This window comes from Salmo trutta, chromosome 2 (assembly GCF_901001165.1).
Source record: "Salmo trutta chromosome 2, fSalTru1.1, whole genome shotgun sequence".
Taxonomy (NCBI): Eukaryota; Metazoa; Chordata; class Actinopteri; order Salmoniformes; family Salmonidae; genus Salmo; species Salmo trutta.
The window spans coordinates 39,232,108-39,254,360 of NC_042958.1; the positions used below are offsets into that span (position 1 = coordinate 39,232,108).

Genomic DNA, 22,253 nt, shown 5'->3' on the forward strand with positions numbered 1-22,253 from the left:
CTGAGGGATCTTACAGATAATTGTATGTGTGGGGTACAGTGATGAGGTAGTCATTCAAAAATCATGTTAAACACTATTATTGCACAGAGAGTGAGTCCAGGCAATGTATTATGTGAGTTGTCATGTACATTTTTACTCCTGAACGTGCGTAGGCTTGCCATAACAAAGGGGTTGAACACTTATTGACTCAAGACATTTTGGATTTTAATTTCTAAAAACATGATTCCACTTTGACATTATGAGGTACTGTGTGTAGGCCAGTGACACACAATCTCAATTTAATCCATTTAAATTCAGCCTGTAACACAAAATGTGGAAAAAGTCAAGGAGTGTGAATACTTCTGAAGGCACTGTACCAAAATAAAATAAACACCAAGTCAAAGCGTCTTAACAGGGCATTGGGCCACTACAGCTTGTGATCTAAGCCTTCTGCCCACCAGGCCAAGCCAGGGATAGAGAACATGTTTTCATTATCTTCTTGGGAGGGCAACAGTGCATTATTAGATAATTCATACACAAACAGCTTCTCTCACTAGACATCTTTGGAGAGACAACTGGAGGGAGGATGGAGGGTGGCACAGAGGAGGAGGGCTTTCAAACCTTGGCTACAGCACTGAATAGTCAGTCCTCAGGCATGCTTGTAGCCCAGTCAAGTATGGATACTGCATGGAAGACATAAAAGAAGACAACGTCATGAACAAACAACATGAGGAAGGTGTTACAGTGCATCTTAACAGGACAGACCTTACAGACTCTGGACCACAGGCAAACAACACAACATACCGCCTACACAAGCAAAAAGAATAATTGTTAATCTAAATATTTACTCACTATGTGTAAAACACATCTCTTGTTCCCTATCAGCTCTTCAAGATGGCGCCGACAAAGAGAGAGTTGCCTCGCTTCTACTCCTTAGGAAACTATGCAGTAATTTTTTTTAAATGTATTATTTCTTACATTGTTAGCCCAGAAAATCTTAAGTGTTATTACATACAGCCGGGAAGAACTATTGGATATCAGAGCGACATCAACTTACCAACATTACGACCAGGAATAGGACTTTCACGAAGCGGATCCTTTGTTCGAACTACCCAAGGCATTCAAACTGTTTCCAGAGGCTGACCCAAAACAACGTCGCCACAGGAGAGGTAGACGGAGCGGCCTTCTGGTCAGACTTCGGAGGCGCGCACACCACCCACAGCTTCTGAGTATTTTACTCGCTAATGTCCAGTCTCTAGATAACAACTGTCGTGACGTTGTATTAGTTAATGTGACGACTGTTGCTCATCGAATGATTAACGGTTTATAATTGCGTGATTAAATGAATTAAGCAATGAATCAAGCAATTATTAACTCATTAACCTGGGGCACCATGGGAACATTATTTTGATTGAGTTTCTATTTCCCAAATTAACTCAAAGGATATCAGAATATCGATTTTACAACAGTCGCCAAATTAATCCATTTCCTCTACAGTCTCATTCTGAACGTTGCATAATCCGGGAATCTGCACGGACCCGGGCTTCACCAATGAGTTTACCACACCAATCTTAGTTGATTATTTATTTACTAGCAAGCTAAAATGATGATAAAAATACACATACACAAAACACAGTCTAGCTATTGATTAGGACTTAGTATAACGGGCAAACACACTATGGCGCGTGTTACCCAAAATGGGGATTTAAAAGAGAGAGAAACAAAGGAAGTACACGAGAGAAATTTACATTTGGGTTCATTTGTCAGCTATGCTTATTTAAACCTAGCCTTGCCCCGAACTGCCGCTCTTATGGGTCAGAATATAATGATGTAATTACGTGTTGGAGGTCTCAGGTGGGAAGCTCCGCGTGGATCGTTTAGGCTTCTCAATGACGCACTTCTCCGGCGCAACTCTCTGGTTGTCCTCACGATGTCAGTGTCCTTCTTGGCTAAGTGGTCTGATCCCTCACCCTTGATCTGAAAGGGGTCTTCTGAGGACAGACAGCTCTGTAGCTCAGAGCTCACAGCTTCGGACTCGAACGGTGTCGATACCACGATTTAATGGAGAGTGGAGGCTGGGTGGTTCGGCTTGAATTCACCCGCTTAGACACAGCTACTCGTCCGTAGCTCGTGTAGAAAATATTTCTTTGTCTTCAACCTTGTGTTTCGTTTTGGGGTTCGTTGACTTTGTTAGACCTTCGCTGCAGCTTGGGGTCAATTAGTCTGATATGTTAATTCTTCACTCTCCTGTCACTCTCGGGTCAGAAGTGGGTGTAACCGCCTTTAGGGCAATTCTCTGGGCGGACCAAGTAAAGGGGCAAGGCCTAGATTTGACTAAAATCCAATTTTAGACACTAACTTCACATTTCATCTTTACCAAAACATTCTGTTTGATTTGGATATTTTCCACACAACGTACAATGTATAAACATCAGGCATATACTGGGAAAACTCTTAAAGGTACAATGTTTTCATAATAACGTCATCTCTTAACCTTTAAAAGCAATACAAAAGTTACATACATTTTAATATTCCACCTCTCGTCATGACCACCATTGTGGCTGACGGAAACCATTGTTCCAAAGTCCCTTTATTGCATGTTTAATGTTCTGAGGCCAGTTCTCCATTGTTAGGACAAAGGAATTTCTCTGTGGCCTAAGGTTTGTTATGGGCATGAGGTGTCATAAAACCCCCACATCTTCAGACCCCTAGTTCTCCTCCTCTGTTGGGGGTTTGGGAGATAATCTGTAGGGTGGTGGTCTCCTGTACCCTGACCTGATCAGGACAGTCATGACACAACGTAGACAAAATTCCGGCTAGGGTTGCTTTCCGGAGAGACATCCGGGATTGTAACATACTCTGTTTCACTGAAACATGGCTCTCTGGGGACATGCTGTTGGAGTCGGTACAGCCACTGGGATTCTTTATGCGTCGCGCCAACAAAATAAACATCTCTCAGGGAAGAAGAAAGGCAGGGGTTTTTGTTTCATGATTAACGACTCATGGTGTAATTGTAACAACATACAGGAACTCACCGGACCTAGAATTCCTCAGAATCAAATGCCGTCTGTATTATCTCCAAGAGAATTCTCGTTGGTTATTGTCACTGCGGTGTATATCCCCCCCAAGTCGACACCGCGATGGCCCTCAAGGAACTCCACTGGACTCTATGCAAACTGTAAATCATACATCCGGTGGCTGCATTTATTGTAGCTGGGGATTTTAACAAAGCAAATTTGAGAACAAGGCTACCTAAATTCTATCAGCATCTCGATTGTAGTACCTGGGCTGGCAAAACTCTGGATCACTGCTACTCTAAATTTCATGATGCACACAAGGCCGTCCCCCGCCCTCCGTTCGGCAAATTCGACCACATCTCCATTTTGCTTCTCCCATCCTATAGGCAGAAACTCAAACAGGATGTATCCGTGACTAGGACCTTTCAACGCTGGTCTGACCAATCGTAATCCATGCTTCAAGATTGTTTTGATCACACGGACTGGGACATGTTCCGGGTAGCCTCAGAGAATAATATAGATTTACACGCTGATTCTGTGAGTGAGTTTATAAGGAACTGTATAGGATATGTTCTTCCCACTGTGACTATTAAAACCTACACTAACCGGAAACCGTGGATAGATGGCGGTATTTGCACAAAATTAAAAGTGCTAACCACCGCATCTTACCACGGAAAGATGACCAGGAATATGGCTGAATACAAACAGTGTAGTTATTCCCTCCGCAAGGCAATCAAACAAGCGAAGCGTCAGTAAAGGGACAAAGTTTGTCGCAATTCAACTGCTCAGACACGAGACGTATGGGGCAGGGTCTACAGGTAATCACGGACTACAAAAAGAAAACCAGCTACGTATTGCTTCCAGACAAACTAAACACCTTCTTTGGCCGCTTTGAGGAAATTACAGTACCACCGACGTGGCCCGCTACCAAGGACTGCGGCCTACCCTCTCCTTCTCCGTGGCCGACGTGAGTAAGACATTTATACGTGTTAACCCTTGCAAGGATTTTGGCCCAGACGGCATCCCTAACCGCGTCCTCAGAGCATGCACAGACCAGCTGGCATATACAATCTCTCCCTATCCCAGTCTGCTGTCCTCACATGCTACAAGATGTCCACAATTGTTCCTGTACCCAAGAAGGCAAAGATAACTGAACTAAATGACTATCACTCCGTAGCACTCACTGCTGTCATCATGAAGTGCTACGATAGACTAGTCAAGGATCATATCACCTCCACCTTACCTGTCACCCTAGACCCACTGCAATTTGCTTACCGCCCCAATAGGTCCACAGGCGATGCAATCGCCATCACACTGCACACTGCCCTATCCCATCTGGACTAGAGGAATACCTATGTAGGAATGCTGTTCATTGAGTACAGCTCAACATTCAACACCATAGTACCCTCCAAGCTCATCATTAAGCTCGGGGCCCTGGGTCTCAACCCCACCCTGTGCGATTGGGTCCTGGACTTCCTGACGGGCCGCCCCCAGGTGGTGAAGGTAGGAAACAACATCTCCACTTCGCTGATCCTCAACACTGGGGCCCCACAAGGGTGCATGCTCAGCCCCCCCCCCCCCCTGTACTCCCTGTTCACCCATGACTGCGTGGCCATGCACGCTTCCAACTTGATTGTCAAGCTGGCAGACGACACAACAGTAGAAGGCTTGATCACCAACAACAACGAGACAGCCTATAGAGAGGAGGTGAGGTCACTCGGAGTGTGGTGTCAGGAAAACAGCCTCTCACTCAACGTCAACAAAACAAAAGAGATGATTGTGGACTTCTGGAAACAGCAGAGGGAGCACCCCGCTATCAACATCGAAGGGACAGTAGTGGAGAAGGTGGAAAGTTTCAAGTTCCACGGACAAACTGAAATGGTCCACCCACACAAACAGTGTGGTGAAGAAGGTGCAACAGCGCCTCTCCAACCTCAGGAGGCTGAAGAAATTTGACTTGTCACCTAAAACCCTCACAAACTTCTAAAGATGCACAATTGAGAGCATCCTGTCGAGCTGGTACTGCTACTGCCTGGTACGGCAACTGCACGTCGCATCACCGGGGGCAAACTACTTGCCCTCCAGGACACCTACAGCACCCGATTTCACATGAAGGCCAAAATGATCATCAAGGTCAACAACCACCCGAGCCATTGCCTGTTCACCCCGTTACCATCCAGAAGGCGAGGTCAGTACAGGTGCATCAAAGCTGGGGCCGAGAGACTGAAAAACAGCTTCTATCTCATGGCCATCAGACTGTTAAACAGCCGTCACTTAGACAGAGGCTGCTGCCTACATACAGACTTGAAATCATTGGCCACTTTAATAAATGGAACACTAGTCACTATTAATGCCACTTTAATAATGATGTTTACATATCTTGGACTATCCGTCCCAGATGTATACACTGTATTTTATAACAGCTGTTGCTTTCCATCTATGCCGGTTGGTCATGGACCATCCATATATTTTTATGTACATATTCTTATTCATTCCTTTACACTTGTGTGTATAAGGTAGTTGTTGTGGAATTGTTAGATTACTTGTTTGATATTACTGCACGGTCGGAACTAGAAGCACAGCATTTCGCTACACTCACATTAACATCTGCTAACCATGTGTATGTGACCAATACAATTTGATATGATTTGATATTAATGATAGAAATGCTGCTGTTTTACAGAACTAAAATCCTTCCATTCCTCTATTCATTCCTGGGTTCTTCACTGGTGGTGAACTGGAAAGCAGCGTTAGAGTTCTTGAAGGATCTAACTAATGTCGAACCATGTGTTTAACCCAGGACTGCTGTCTGTTCAAAGCCCTCAGCTGTTAGACATGACATCTATTGAATGTTGTAGTTTCTGTCTGGACCAAACTCAGAGAGATATATACACGGGGCACTATAGGAACTCTGGGGGTTATTGTATCCGTTTTTCGGTACATAAAGACATCACACCTGAGTTTTCAAGCCCCCCCCCCCCCCAGTATGTTCAGTCTCTCTCTGATTTGAAGCTGCAGCACATTAAAATGTGTTGCTATTATGAATTCATCTTGGAACAACAGCTGTTTTAAAAGCCCCATTAAGCAGGTCAGAGCCAGGGAGCAGCCATATGGTGGTCTGCTGACTGAGGCCTACAACCAGGCCGTGACTTCACTACTAATGGATGCATTGTTCTACGGACACTACGTTTCTTTCTCCTATTTCCTAGTAAAAAGATCTCTGTTTAATTGTGTAACATAGATGTGGTTGGATCAGCTTCTTTTCATCCACCTGGTCAGGTCAGCAGCTAAAGGTCAAGTGAGAAAGTTCCTTTTTTAGGTGCACAGCTGTTCCCCTCCTCTCCTCTCTGCAAATGTTTTCTCTGCTGTTGTGTCAACTCAATAACACCCACCCCCCTTCCTGTCGTTCAGATCAGCCAGCCTATTGGTGGTCCCAGCAGTGAACCCCCCCTCCTGTCGATCAGATCAGCCAGTCTATTGGTGGTCCCAGCAGTGAACCCCCCCTCCTGTCGATCAGATCAGCCAGTCTATTGGTGGTCCCAGCAGTGATCTGGGTCTAACCATCTAGAGACAGTGTGTTCAGTGTGTTCTAGAAGTCAGGGTGTTCTAGAGATCAGGGTGTTCTAGAGGTCATTGTGTTCTAGAGGTCAGTGTGTTCTAGAGATCAGGGTGTTCTAGAGGTCAGGGTGTTCTAGAGGTCAGTGTGTTCTAGAGAACAGTGTGTTCTAGAGATCAGGGTGTTCTAGAGGTCAGGATGTTCTAGAGGTCATTGTGTTCTAGAGGTCAGTGTGTTCTAGAGATCAGGGTGTTCTAGAGGTCAGGGTGTTCTAGAGGTCAGTGTGTTCTAGAGAACAGTGTGTTCTAGAGGTCAGGGTGTTCTATAGATCAGGGTGTTCTAGAAGTCAGTGTGTTTTAGAGGTCAGTGTGTTCTAGAGATCAGGGTGTTCTAGAGGTCAGGGTGTTCTAGAGGTCAGGGTGTTCTAGAGTTCAGACCTGTGCCTGTCCTTTACCTCCTGTTGTTGTCAAGACAGCGTTCTAGTGAAAGGGTTGATCTGTTGTTTTCCACAGCCTCTTGACAACTGTTCCTGGAGCTGTGGTTGTTTGAGAGACAGCTGGGACAGAGGAGAGTGGAGACAGAGAGAGATAGATTCACTCCTGAAGGGAGTGCAAGAGGCGTCACTACTGTTCCTGGTTCGAATCCAGGCTGTATCACATCTGGCCGTGATTGGGAGTCCCATAGGGAAGCGCACACTTGGCGCAGCGTTGTCCGGGGAAGGCCGTCATTGTAAATAAGAATTTGTTATTAACTGACTTGTTAAAAAAAATATACACTGCTCAAAAAAATAAAGGGAACACTTAAACAACACAATGTAACTCCAAGTCAATCACACTTCTGTGAAATCAAACTGTCCACTTAGGAAGCAACCCTGATTGACAATAAATTTCACATGCTGTTGTGCAAATGGAATAGACAACATGTGGAAATTATAGGCAATTAGCAAGACACCCCCAATAAAGGAGTGGTTCTGCAGGTGGAGACCACAGACCACTTCTCAGTTCCTATGCTTCCTGGCTGATGTTTTGGTCACTTTTGAATGCTGGCGGTGCTTTCACTCTAGTGGTAGCATGAGACGGAGTCTACAACCCACACAAGTGGCTCAGGTAGTGCAGCTCATCCAGGATGGCACATCAATGCGAGCTGTGGCAAGAAGGTTTGCTGTGTCTGTCAGTGTAGTGTCCAGAGCATGGAGGCGCTACCAGGAGACAGGCCAGTACATCAGGAGACGTGGAGGAGGCCGTAGGAGGGCAACAACCCAGCAGCAGGACCGCTACCTCCGCCTTTGTGCAAGGAGGAGCAGGAGGAGCACTGCCAGAGCCCTGCAAAATGACCTCTAGCAGGCCACAAATGTGCATGTGTCTGCTCAAACGGTCAGAAACAGACTCCATGAGGGTGGTATGAAGGCCCGACGTCCACAGGTGGGGGTTGTGCTTACAGCCCAACACCGTGCAGGATGTTTGGCATTTGCCAGAGAACACTAAGATTGGCAAATTCGCCACTGGCGCCCTGTGCTCTTCACAGATGAAAGCAGGTTCACACTGAGCACATGTGACAGACGTGACAGAGTCTGGAGACGCCGTAGAGAACGTTCTGCTGCCTGCAACATCCTCCAGCATGACCGGTTTGGCGGTGGGTCAGTCATGGTGTGGGGTGGCATTTCTTTGGGGGGCCGCACAGCCCTCCATGGGCTCGCCAGAGGTAGCCTGATTGCCATTAGGTACCGAGATGAGATCCTCAGACCCCTTATGAGACCATATGCTGGTGCGGTTGGCCCTGGGTTCCTCCTAATGCAAGACAATGCTAGACCTCATGTGGCTGGAGTGTGTCAGCAGTTCCTGCAAGAGGAAGGCATTGATGCTATGGACTGGCCCGCCCGTTCCCCAGACCTGAATCCAATTGAGCACATCTGGGACATTTTTACATTTACATTTAAGTCATTTAGCAGACGCTCTTAGTCTCGCTCCATCCACCAACGCCACGTTGCACCACAGACTGTCCAGGAGTTGGCGGATGCTTTAGTCCAGGTCTGGGAGGAGATCCCTCAGGAGACCATCCGCCACCTCACCAGGAGCATGCCCAGGCGTTGTAGGGAGGTCATACAGGCACGTGGAGGCCACACACACTACTGAGCCTCATTTTGACTTGTTTTAAGGACATTACATCAAAGTTGGATCAGCCTGTAGTGTGGTTTCCCACTTTAATTTTGAGTGTGACTCCAAATCCAGACCTCAATGGGTTGATAAATTGGATTTCCATTGATTATTTTTGTGTGATTTTGTTGTCAGCACATTCATCTATGTAAAGAAAAAAGTATTTAATAAGATTATTTATTTCATTCAGATATAGGATGTGTTGTTTAAGTGTTCCCTTTATTTTTTTTAGCAGTATATATGGAGATCATCCTCGAAACAACATCACTGGGACAGAATATGCTGTTTTCAACATGCAGGGAATTTAATCTATTACGCTTTTTAACGAGAGAAAGACAGGTGACCTCTAATCCTGACAGGTGGCCTGAGGATTAGTTGGGTTTGGCACAGAGACAGAGAGATCTCAGTAAGACAAACATAATGGTGTTCCAAAAAAGGTCCAGCTGCCAGGAACACAAATATAAATTCCATCTAGACACTGTTGGCCTACAGCACATAAAAAACTATACATACCTCGGCCTAAACATCAGTGCCACAGGTAACTTCCCCAAAGCTGTCAACGATCTGAGAGACAAGGCAAGAAGGGCATTCTATGCCATCAAAAGGAACATAAAATGCAACATACCAATTAGGATCTGACTAAAAATACTTGAGTCAGTTATAGAACCCATTGCCCTTTATGGTTGTGAGGTCTGGGGTCCGCTCACCAACCAAGAATTCACAAAATGGGACAAACACCAAATTGAGACTCTGCATAAATATCCTAAGCGTACACCGTAAAACACCAATTTATTTATTTTTATTTCACCTTTATTTAAGGCAAGTTGAGAACAAGTTGAGAACAGAGTTACACATGGAGTAAAACAAACATACAGTCAATAATATTGTAGAAAAATAAGTCTATTGTAACGACCGTCGTCGCAATGAGACCAAGGTGCAGAGGAGGATGTGTTCATCATAAAAGATTTTAATAAACGAATGAACACTACAAACAAAACACGAAAAGAAACCACAGCCAAACAGTCCTGTCAGGATTAACACAAACCCAGACAGAAAATAATCACCCACCAACCCCAAAGGAAAAACAGGCTGCCTATGTATGACTCTCAATCAGCAACAACGATCTACAGCTGTTCCTGATTGAGAGCCACACACGACCAAACCAAAGAAACAAACCAACATAGAAAAATAAACATAGAACGCCCACCCATGTAACACCCTGGCCTAACCAAAATAGAGAACAAAAAAACCCTCTCTATGGCCAGGGCGTTACATCTATATACAAAGTGAGCAAATGAGGTGAGATAAGGGAAGTAAAGGCGAAAAAGGCCATGGTGGCGAAGTAAATACAATATAGCAAGTAAAACACTGGAATGGTAGATTTGCAGTGGAAGAAAGTGCAAAGTAGAAATAGAAATAATCGGATGCAAAGGAGCAAAATAAATAAATAAATAAATACAGTAGGGGAAGTGGTAGTTGTTTGGGCTAAATTATAGATGGGCTATGTACAGGTGCAGTAATCTGTGAGCTGCTCTGACAGCTGGTGCTTAAAGCTAGTGAGGGAGATAAGTGTTTCCAGTTTTAGAGATTTTTGTAGTTCGTTCCAGTCATTGGCAGCAGAGAACTGGAAGGAGAGGCGGCCGAAGGAGGAACTGGCTTTGGGGGTGACCAGAGAGATATACATGCTGGAGCGCGTGCTACAGATGGGTGCTGCTATGGTGACCAGTGAGCTAAGATAAGGGGGGACTTTACCTAGCAGGGTCTTGTAGATGACCTGGAGTCAGTGGGTTTGGCGACGAGTATGAAGCGAGGGCCAGCCAACGAGAGCGTACAGGTCGCAGTGGTGGGTAGTATATGGGGCTTTGGTGACAAAATGGATGGCACTGTGATAGACTGCATCCAATTTATTGAGAAGGGTAATTAATTAACCAATTAATGCACGCAGAGCAGAATTAGGCCGGTACCCACTAATGATCAAAATCCAGAAAAGAGCCATTAAATTCCACAACCACCTAAAAGGAAGCTATTCCCAAACCTTCCTTAACAAAGCCATCGCCTGCAGAGAGAGGAACCTGGAGAAAAGTCCCCTAAGCAAGCTGGTCCTGGGGCTCTGTTCACAAACACAAACACACCCCACAGATCCCCAGGACAGCAACACAATTAGACCCAACCAAATCATGAGAAAACAAAAAGATAATTACTTGACACATTGGAAAGAATGAACAAAAAAAAACAGAGCAAACTAGAATGCTATTTGGCCCTAAACAGAGAGTACACAGTGTCAGAATACCTGACCACTGTGACTGACCCAAACTTAAGGAAAACTTTGACTATGTACAGACTCAGTGAGCATAGCCTTGCTATTGAGAAAGGTCGCCGTAGGCAGACCTGGCTCTCAAGAGAAGACAGGCTGTGTGCAACACTGCCCACAAAATGAGGTGGAAACTGAGCTGCACTTCCTAACCACCTGGCAAATGTATGACCATATTAGAGACACATATTTCCCTCAGATTACACAGACCCACAAAGAATTAGAAAACAAATCCAATTTTGATAAACTCCCATATCTATTGGGTAAAATACCACAGTGGGCAATTACAGCAGCAAGATTTGTGACCTGTTGCCACAAGAAAAGGACAACCAGTGAAGAACAAACACCAAATACAACCCATGTATGTTTATTTATTTTCCCTTTTGTAATTTAACTATTTGCACATCGTTACAACACTGTATGTAGACATATGACATTTGTAATGTCTCAATGCTTTTGTAACTTTTGTGAGTGTAATGTTTACTGTTCATTTCATATGGTTTATTTCACTTCTGTTTATTATCTATTTTCACTTGCTTTGGCAATGTAAACATATGTTTCCCATGCCAATAAAGCCCCTAAATTGAAATTGAGAGAGAGAGAGAGAGAGAGAGAGAGAGAGAGAGAGAGAGAGCAGAGAAAGAGCATAGAGGTGGTGACTTCATTCCCCTCTTTCACAAAACCTCCCCCTTTTCCCCTCCTCCTCCTTCTCCTCTCTCTCTCTGTGTGTCCCTGGCTGTGTGTCAGGGTGTTTCAGCAGCATTATGCCTGCAGTGTTCCTACTACTCAGAACCCTCCTCTCCAGTAGACTGATAGGATCCCTGCTCCAGTTCCTCAGGAGGACTCTGTTCTCAACCTTCAGCCACGTGGGAGCCGCGCTGAGATACGTCTGGGACAGGATCAGCTCTCAGGAGTCTAAAGAAGCCATCCTGGGCTGTGTGCTGTGTCTCCTTAACATGCACAAGAAGGTGGATCAGCCAGCAGCTGACTCTCACTGAGTCACTCTCTTGGCTTTTCTTCCTCTTCAGAAAGAGAGAGAGGACAAGAGAGAGAGAGAGGAAGAGAGAGAGAGGAAGAGAGAGAGGAAGAGAAGAAAGAGAGAACAAGAAAATAACAAGTGTGAGAGAGAAAGAGAGAGAGAGAAAGAAAGAGAGAGAGAGAAAGAACAATAAAGAAAGGAAGAGAGAAGAGAGAGAACAAGAGAGAGAGGAAGAGAGAGAGAGAACAAAAGAGAGAGAGGAAGAGAAGAGAGAGAACAAGAACAAGAGCGAGAGAGAGTGAGAGAGAAAGAGAGAGAGAACAAGATAGATATAGGAAGAAAGGGGAGGAAGGGAGAACGAGAGAGAGAGAACAAGAGAGAGAGGAAGAGAGGGAGCTTTCTCTGGTGAGCTCTTTCTTCTCTTTTCTTTCACCCCTTGTTTAGTGGGAGAGAGTGAAAGACAACAAGAGAAGAAGGGAGGTTTCAAAACTTGAGTAGCTTTAATTTGGACTGTAGTATTTCTCTTAGCAGAGTGGAGCTGACTGATTCAGGTGAATGAGACTATATTTCTCTGTGTGGACCGTATAGTACCGCTGGGCTAACCATGTCAGAGAGCATCATTAGGAAGGTACAACCCTTCACCATCGGAACCAGGCTCTCCGTCTCTGGACCTGCCACCAGGTCTAAAGGTCCAAACTTCCCCCAGCAGCCGTCCTGGCAGAGTGACCGGGTCTCCCTCTACCTCAGCCAGGTGCAGGTGAGTGTGGCTACTCCTCATCAAGCTCCCCTCGCTAACCGGACCACTCCAACATCAGTACCTGTCAAACAGCAGCAGGAGGACATATCTACCCAGGACCACCGAAACCAGAATACCATGTCTGTGTCTCCCAACTCCCACCGGAGCTCTGTCTCTCCTACCGCCACATCCAGATCCATCAGGAAGATCACCATTTCTGGGAGCCCAGAGAAGGAGTACAGCTCCTGGAGGAGACAGGAGGAGTCAGACCACAGGGTGGTCAGTATCGGACCAGGACCAGGACGACCCCCTGTCACAGGGAACCCCGGATCACAAAACATCATCATCAACAACAACAACAACAACAACATCAGCAGCTCCAAGCAACAGCTGCCCAGAATAGTGGGAGTCAGCTGTGAGAACAAACCCAGCTCACATTTTAAGGTAGGAGACTTATCTTTTAATGGTACACAACATCAATGGTTGTTACTCTGTCTAATGTGGTTGTGTCATCAGATTGCAGAATAGCTTGTCTATTAAGTTTCATGAATAACCTAAAACTGATAGACTCTTTCTTGCCAATAGACACGTAATCAACAGTATAATTACACATGGATATGCAGGTTCATAGTTATCAATGGCAAAATAATTAGTTTTTCATTCAAAGATGGACTGGAATGAAAAAGTTTTCTGTGGAATATAGAGAGAAGATGGTGCCGACAGAGAGGGCTGCCTCGCTTCTAGTCCTTTAGTTTTTTATGTATTATATCACAAGAATTTCACAACATCCGCAAAAACATCTGCTAACCATGTGTATGTGACCAATACAATTAAATTATATTTTTATTGGGTGCTAGACACTAATTCTCATATGAATATCAGCTATGGAAAATGTGAACACCGGTGCGGTGTGGTCAATACATTTAATAATCACACACAGGGCAATTTTGTAGGGTTTGGTGTCAGAGCGTTTTGCAGGGTTTGGTGTCAGAGCGTTTTGCAGGGTTTGGTGTCAGAGCGTTTTGCAGGGTTTGGTAACAGGGCGTTTTGCAGGGTTTGGTAACAGAGTGTTTTGCAGGGTTTGGTAACAGGGCGTTTTGCAGGGTGTGGTGTCAGGGAATTTTGCAGGGTGGGGTAACGGGGCGTTTTGCAGGGTGTGGTGTCAAGGAATTTTGCAGGGTGTGGTAACAGGGCGTTTTGCAGGGTGTGGTGTCAAGGAATTTTGCAGGGTGTCGTAACAGGGCATTATGCAGGGTTTGGTGTCAGGGAATTTTGCAGGGTGTGGTAACAGGGCGTTTTGCAGGGTGTGGTGTCAAGGAATTTTGCAGGGTTTGGTGTCAGGGATTTTAAAGGTTTTGGTGTCAGGGAGTTTTGCAGGGTTCGGTGTCAGGTATTTTGCAGGGTTTAGTTTCAGGGTGTTTAGCAGGGTTCGGTGTCAAGGAGTTTAGCAGAGTTTGGTGTCAAGGACTTTTGCAGGGTTTGGTGTCAAGGCATTTAACAGGGTTTGGTTTCAGGACATTTTGCAGGGTTTGGTGTCAAGATGTTTAGCAGGATTTTGTGACAGGGTGGTTTGCAGGGTTTGGTGTCAAGATGTTTAGCAGTATTTTGTGTCAGGGAGATTTGCAGGGCTTGGTATCAGGGAGTTTAGCAGGGTTTAGTGTCAAGGATTGTAGCATGGTTTGGTTTCAGGGTGTTTAGCAGGGTTTGATGGGTTTGATGTCAGGGGATTCAGCAGGATTTGGTGTAAAGGCATTTTGCAGTGTTTGGTGTCAGGGGATTTTACAGGGTTTGGTGTCAGGATGTTTGGCAGGATTTGGTGTCAGGGTGTCTTGCAGTGTTCAGTGTCTGTTAGTTTTACTGGGTTTGGTGTCTGGAGGTTTTGCAGTGTTCAGTTTAACAGGGATTGGTGTAAAGGCATTTTGCAGGGTTTGGTGTCAGGGTCTTTTGCAGGGTTTGGTGTCAGGAAGTTTAGCAGGGTTCGGTGTCAGGTAATTTTGCGGAGTTTGGTGTCAGGTATTTTTAAAGGATGTGGTGTCAGGTGGTTTTGCAGGGCATGGTGTCAAGGAGTTTAGCAGGGCTTGGTGTCAGGGGGCTTTGCAGGGTTTGGTGTCAAGGATTGTAGCATGGTTTGGTTTCAGGGTGTTTAACAGGGTTTGATGTCAGGGGATTCAGCAGGGTTTGGTGTAAAGGCATTTTGCAGGGTTTGGTGTCAGGGACTTTTGCAGGGTTTGGTGTCAGGAAGTTTAGCAGGGTTTGGTGTCAGGGTGTCTTGCAGTGTTCAGTGTCTGTTAGTTTTCCAGGGTTTGGTGTCAGGTAATTTACAGTGTTTGGTGTCAGGGCATTTAAGCAGGATTTGTTGTCAAAGACTTTTGCAGGGTGTGGTGTCAGGAAGTTTTGCAGGGTTTGGATACAAGTAGTTTAGAAGGGCTTGGTGTAAATTAGTTTAGCAGGGTTTGGTGTCAGGATTTTTTACAGTGTGTGTTGTCAGGAGGTTTAGCAGGATGTGGTGTCAAGGAGTTTAGCAGGGTATGTTGTCGAGAAGTTTAGCAGCGTTTGGTGTCATGATATTTGTGAGCCCACATTTTTAACTGTAGTTAAGCCAGATGTTTTGGAGCAAGGTTTGGCGTCAAGGCATTTTGCAAGGTTTGGTGTCAGGGTTTTTGCTCGGTTTGGTGTCAGGGGAATTCATGATGTTGTGTCAGGTCTTTTAGCAAGATATGATGTCAGGGAGTTTAAGCAGGATGTGGTGTCAAGGGGTTTAGCAGGATTTGGTGTCAAGGAGTTTAGTAGGGTTTGGTATCAAGGAGTTTTGCAGAGTTTGGTGTCAAGTAGTTTAGCAGGTTTGAGGTCAAGTCATTTTGCAGGGTTTGTTGTCATGGAGTTTTAGCAGGGTTTGTTGTCATGGAGTTTTAGCAGGGTTTGTTGTTAAGGTGTTTTGCAGGGTTTGGTGTCAGGGTATTTAGCATGGTTTGGTGTCAGGTAGTGTAGCAGGATGTGGTGTCAAGGAGCGTAGCAGGGTTTGGTGTGAGGATTTTACCATGGTTTTTGTCAAGGAGTTTTGCAGTGTTCGGTGTCAGGGTGTTTTGAAGGGTTTGGTGTCAGGCGTTTTTGAAGGGTTTGGTGTCAGGGGGTTTTGCAACGTGTGGTGTCATGGAGCTTTGGAGAGTTTGGTGTCACAGAGTTTAGCAGGGTTTGGTGTCAGTGTGTTTTGCATGGTTTGGTGTCAGGAAGTTTTGCGGAGATTGGTGTCAAGGCGTTTTGCAGGGTTTGGTGTCAGGAAGTTTTGCATGGTTTGGTGTCAGGGCGTTTAGCAGGTTGTGGTATCAGGAAGTTTAGCAGGATGTGGTGTCAAGGTGTTTAGCAGGGTTTGGTGTCAAATAGTTTAGCAGGGTTTGTTGTCAGGGTGTTTTACATGGTGTGGTGTCAGGAGATTTAGCATGATTTGGTGTCAGGAGATTTAGCATGATTTGGTGTCAGGCAGTTTAGCAGGGTTTGGTGTCAAGGAGCTTAGCAGGGTTTGGTGTCAAGGAGTTTAGCAGGGTTTGGTGTCAAGGAGTTTAGCAGGGTTTGGTGTCAGGATATTTGTGAGCCCACATGTTTAACTGTTGTTAAGCTATATGTTTTGGAGAAGGGTTTGTTTTCAGGGTGTCTTGCAAGATTTGCTGTCAAGGCATTTTGCAGGGATTGGTGTCAGGTAGTTTAGCAGGATGTGGTATCAGGGTGTTTAGCAGGATGTGGTGTCAAGGAGTTTAGCATAGTTTGGTGTCAATGAATTTGGAATGGTGTCAAGGCATTTAGCATGGTTTGGTGTCAGGGAGTTTTGCATGGTTTGGTGTCAAATAGTTTTTCAGGGTATGTTGTCAAGGAGTTTAGCAGGGTTTGGTATCAGGGTATTCGTGACCCCCAGATGTTTAACTGTGGTTAAGCTACATGTTTTGGAGAATGAGATTAATACATTTTTTACTTACAAGGCTGCTTAAATCTACTTATAATATTATTCCATGATGGACACCAAGCGACCTCCTCTTCATGATGGATGAAGTAGATTTTGATTGGTAGTTAAAGCCTTTCTCTCAGTCTCAGCAACTTCAATTACGCAAATTCACAGTTGCAAATATCCTACGTCACGTGTCCTACATGTCTCTAATTGTTGAACATTTATTTTGGCTAACAGAAGCAGGCTTTCAGTATTATTCGGTTATATTGTTTTCTGTCAATATGCAAATAAGGTTAATCAATTTCACACTTTGTATAAAGAGGGTTTACATTTTTTCCCCCTATTTAATTGTGGTTTCCTGAAATTATTCTCTGGGGTTCAAACCAACAGAATCACATTCTATTGTTTATCATCAACAGTCAAATACTAATTATAGGATCTCATCTTTGAATGAAAGATTCAACTCTGTACTGTACTCAGTTCAGCGTTATTCATATAATGTAATATAATTAAGCAGTAAGGCCCGAGGGAGTGTGATATGGCTAATATACCACGTCTAAGGGCTGTTCTTAACCTCAACGCAATGTGAAGTACCTGGATACAGCCCCTTAGCCGTGGTATATTGGCCATGTATCACAAACCACCGAGGTGCTTTATTGCTATTATAAACTGGTTACCCAGGAAATGAGTACAGTAAAAAGTATGTTTTTTGTCAAACCCGTGGTATACGGTCTAATATACCACGGCTTTCAGACAATAAGCATTCAGGGCTCAAACCACCCGGTTTATAGTATGATTCATATCACTGTAACAAGGATGAGCTCATCAGACTCCATTATGCAACAAGACAAAGACACTGTTCAGCCTCTGCTCTCTCCACAGATATACTGTAGCCCACAGCGAGATGACTTCATGAGTACAGCTGTCTAGCCTGATACAGTCAGATCATTATGTATGAGTCATGTGCTGTAATTATGCTGTGATTATGACGTGATTAAGGACTTCTAAGACGCTGTTGAGACAGATAAAGGTTTTTCATTTACAGTTTAATCTAAGTTAGAATAAAGAATCCCATCTAATTTAAGACTTTCCAGAACTTTCTGGATGTTGTGGAGACAGATAAACTTAATTCTTTGACAGTTTGAGTCATAATATCATATCTAATTTAAGCTAATTTGAAGCGCCAGCAGGTAGCCTAGTGGTTAAGAGTATTGGCCGATTAAACAAAAGGTTGCGTGTTCAAATCCCCGAGCCGACTAAGTGAAAACATCTCTTGATATGCCCTTGAGCAAGATACTTAACCCTAATTGCTTCTGGATAAGAATGTGTGAAAAATGCAAATCCTGAGGTAATACCATCTACACTAAACTATTATGAAACTTTTTATGGTAATGTTTCAATGCTGTATGTAGCTAATACCATCTATATTAAACTATGGTGAATCTCTGTATTTACACCATCTATATTAAACTATGGTGAATCTCTGAACGGTAATGGTGCAATGCTGTATGCAGTGGTGTAAAGTATTTAGGTAATAATACTTGAAAGTACTACTTAAATTTATTTTTGGGGTATGTGTACTTTACTATTAATATTTTTGTAAACTTGTACTTTTACAAGACTACATTCATAAAGAAAATAAAGTACTTTTATTACATACATTTTCCCTGACACCCAAAAGTACATTTTGAATGGTCAGGCAGGACAGCAATATGGTTCAAGTCACACACCTATCAACATAATGCGCTGTCATCCCTACTGCCTCTATCAGTATAACGTGTTGTCATCCCTACTGCCTCTATCAATATAACGCGCTGTCATCCCTACTGCCTCTATCAATATAACGAGTTGTCATCCTACTGCCTCTATCAATATAACGTGTTGTCATCCCTACTGCCTCTATCAATATAACATGTTGTCATCCCTACTGCCTCTATTAATATAACGTGTTGTCATCCCTACTGCCTCTATCAATATAACGTGCTGTCATCCCTACTGCCTCTATCAATATAACGTGTTGTCATCCCTACTGCCTCTATCAGTATAACGTGTCGTCATCCCTACCGCCTCTATCAGTATAACGTGTTGTCATCTCTACTGCCTCTATCAATATAATGTGTTGTCATCCCTACTGCCTCTATTAATATAACGTGTTGTCATCCCTACCGCCTCTATCAATATAATGTGTTGTCATCCCTACTGCCTCTATCAATATAACGTGTTGTCATCCCTACTTCCTCTATCAATATAACGTGCTGTCATCCCTACTGCCTCTATCAATATAACGTGTTGTCATCCTACTGCCTCTATCAATATAACGTGTTGTCATCCCTACTGCCTCTATCAATATAACGTGTTGTCATCCCTACTGCCTCTATCAATATAATGTGTTGTCATCCCTACTGCCTCTATCAATATAATGTGTTGTCATCCTACTGCCTCTATCAATATAACGTGCTGTCATCCCTACCGGCTCTATCAATATAACGATCTGTCATCCCTACTGCCTCTATCAATATAACGTGTTGTCAACCCTACCGCCTCTATCAATATAACATGTTGTCATCCCTACTGCATCTATCAATATAACGTGTTGTCATCCCTACTGCCTCTATCAATATAACGTGCTGTCATCCCTACTGCCTCTATCAATATAACGTGCTGTCATCCCTACCGCTTCTGACCTGGTGGACTCACTTAAGACAAACACTGTAAATGATGTCTGACAGTGTTGCTCTGGCTGTTCGTAAATAATTATGAAAATACAATCGTGCTGTCTGGTTTAATATAAGGAATTTAATGTACAGCATTTACTTTTACTCAAGTATGATAACTGGGTACTTTTTCCACCACTGGAAAATGACCTCGTATTTTTTGAGGGACCAATCATCAGTGGAATTTGTCACACAACCTGATGTGATTGGTAAATGAGTTGCAAAAATCGGACCAATAGTAGGCAAGCTTGAAATGTAGAAAAGCCTCATTCATTGTTCCACCTATAAACCCAAAAATTATTATTGGGTTGTATTCATTATGTCTGGCAACGAAAACCGCTTAAGAACCAAATGGAAGCAAACAGAGCAAACGGAACAAAATGGGGAGGGACCTACTTGAATTTGTCCATTAGAAACTGTCATTTTGCTTTTTTTGCTTCCGCTTGCTCATAAATGGTCAACTGTTTCCGTAATGAATACACCCCACACCCCAGAGGAAGTGTAACGGTCGAAACGAGTTGGTTTTACATTAAACAATCTGGAAGCAGTAGCGGTGCGTGGGTAAAATCACTGAGGAAGACAAGCCAAGCCAGTAAAAAAGCCATATTACAACCTATGTTGTTATAATTGTGTTGTTTGCTCTACAACCCATTGGTTCATACACCACCGTGATATACAATAAGGCAGAGACAACAAAAAGACAACAGTCACACAGTGGCAGAAGAAATTCAATAAAACATACATTTGTTTCATCACAAAACCGGAGAGCAACATCTGTCCGGTGAAGTCCGCAAAGCAAATATTGCATGTAACAAACAGTTGTATCACCTGCAGCACGGTCAAGCAAGTTAATGTTTTCAACAGTTTACTAAACTACTGATTAAGAACCACAGAGTTAACGCAAGTCAGCACAAAGACAACAGGAACACTGCATCCACTATTCCAAACATTTAAACATCATCAAATCAACAATGCTAAAAACACATTTCAAATTATCAAAAACGATTTAGTCCAATCAATGTTGCTAAATGTTATGCGGCTGTCCATGCAACTGATTTCTGTCTGTCTGTGTGTATGTGTTGTGTGTAAAAACCCTACTTGTAGACTAGTTGAACGCCAATGCCATCCTCCTCTCTTTCATGTTGGCAAAATGGTCTATGGCTCTGTACACTTTTAGATTGTGTTCTCATAGGCTACCTAGCTAAAATAGTTGCTAGACTAACTTCCTGGCATCAACAACAGTGAAGCAGCTAAGTTAGCTAACGTGAACCTACTAGGCTACATTTAGGCTACATATTGAACTTCAATAGTCTCAGCCCAGTGGCACAATATATGAATTTATGGTTAGATCAGAATCGCAATCATAATTATCTGTACAGGCCAATGATTAAGTCAACACCACAAGTACAAATCCACATCTCTGTCCATGGCTTAGGAAAGGGGCCGATTTAGCAAGCTAGCTACTGCAGGACATCATCACAAGCAGAACAGAAACATATGTTTTTCTGACAATGATGCTTAGAGATGCTTTGCTTAGGATGTGATTTGATTGGTGTGAAGCCAAATCCAAACTGGCCTCCCTTGGGTGGAGTTTTGCTGCGCCAGGACAACCAACAGTTGAGCTCAGCTCAACCCTGATTGGCAAATGATTTTTCATCAAGGGAGGCCAAATGCTTGCTGGTATGAATCAATTAAATGATACGGTGGCAACAGGTTATACTCTTTTGGTCCAGACAGCATCAGATACATGGACTACACATACTGTTACCCTCCAGTGAGATTCAGCCATTTGCAAATTGACAGAAAACTATGAAAACACAAAGGCGAAAGACAAATTATTATTTGTCAAATTTTTGGGGAAGCCTAGCTTCCCTTGGCATGCACGAATACACGCCACTGTAAAGAAGCACTTCTATCATCTTCCAACTCTCACTTTATTAATATCCACTGTCCTCCAAGGGCTGCTGAATTTCCTCTTTAGTCTCACAGGTGAGGTGAAATTATTCAACGTTGCTCATGATACCGTAGGCTAACAACAGCCAGAGAACCAGACACGAAACATACATGTAATTATTAGCTCAGTTCATGCACCTTGCTTGGAGAATGAGGTAGCAGCAGTGTAATAAAAATGATAAATTAAGAGACAATACACAATGGAGTTGGTAGAGAACAGATCTGGGACCAGGCTAGTAAAACATGGTTGTTGGTAGAGAACAGATCTGGGACCAGGCTAGTAGAACATGGTTGTTGGTAAAGAAAAGATCTGGGACCAGGCTAGTAGAACATGGTTGTTGGTAGAGAACATATCTGGGACCATGCTAGTAGAACATGGTTGTTGGTAGAGAACATATCTGGGACCAGGCTAGTAGAACATGGTTTTGGTAGAGAACATATCTGGGACCAGGCTAGTAGAACATGGTTGTTGGTAAAGAACAGATCTGGGACCAGGCTAGTAAAACATGGTTGTTGGTAGAGAACAGATCTGGGACCAGGCTAGTAGAACATGGTTGTTGGTAGAGAACATATCTGGGACCAGGCTAGTAGAAGATGGTTGTTGGTAGAGAGTATATCTGGGACCAGGCTAGTAAAACATGGTTATTGATAGAGAACATATCTGGGACCAGGCTAGTAGAACATGGTTGTTGGTAGAGAACATATCTGGGACCAGGCTAGTAGAACATGGTTGTTGGTAGAGAGTATATCTGGGACCAGGCTAGTAAAACATGGTTATTGATAGAGAACATATCTGGGACCAGGCTAGTAGAACATGGTTGTTGGTAGAGAACATATCTGGGACCAGGCTAGTAAAACATGGTTGTTGGTAGACAACAGATCTGGGACCAGGCTAGTAGAACATGGTTGTCGGTAGAG

The 22,253-nt window shown here is 43.8% G+C and overlaps 1 protein-coding gene across 1 annotated transcript in view; it reads left to right on the top strand.

The window, feature by feature from the left end:
- Window positions 1-12,337: 12,337 nt before the first annotated feature.
- Window positions 12,338-22,253, top strand: part of mymx (myomixer) — an 87,199-nt gene continuing 77,283 nt past the window's right edge. The window contains exon 1 of the mRNA XM_029701881.1: window positions 12,338-13,175. Within this exon, the coding sequence (XP_029557741.1) occupies window positions 12,600-13,175 (576 nt within the window). The 5' untranslated portion in view covers window positions 12,338-12,599. The remainder of the gene's footprint in view (window positions 13,176-22,253) is intronic.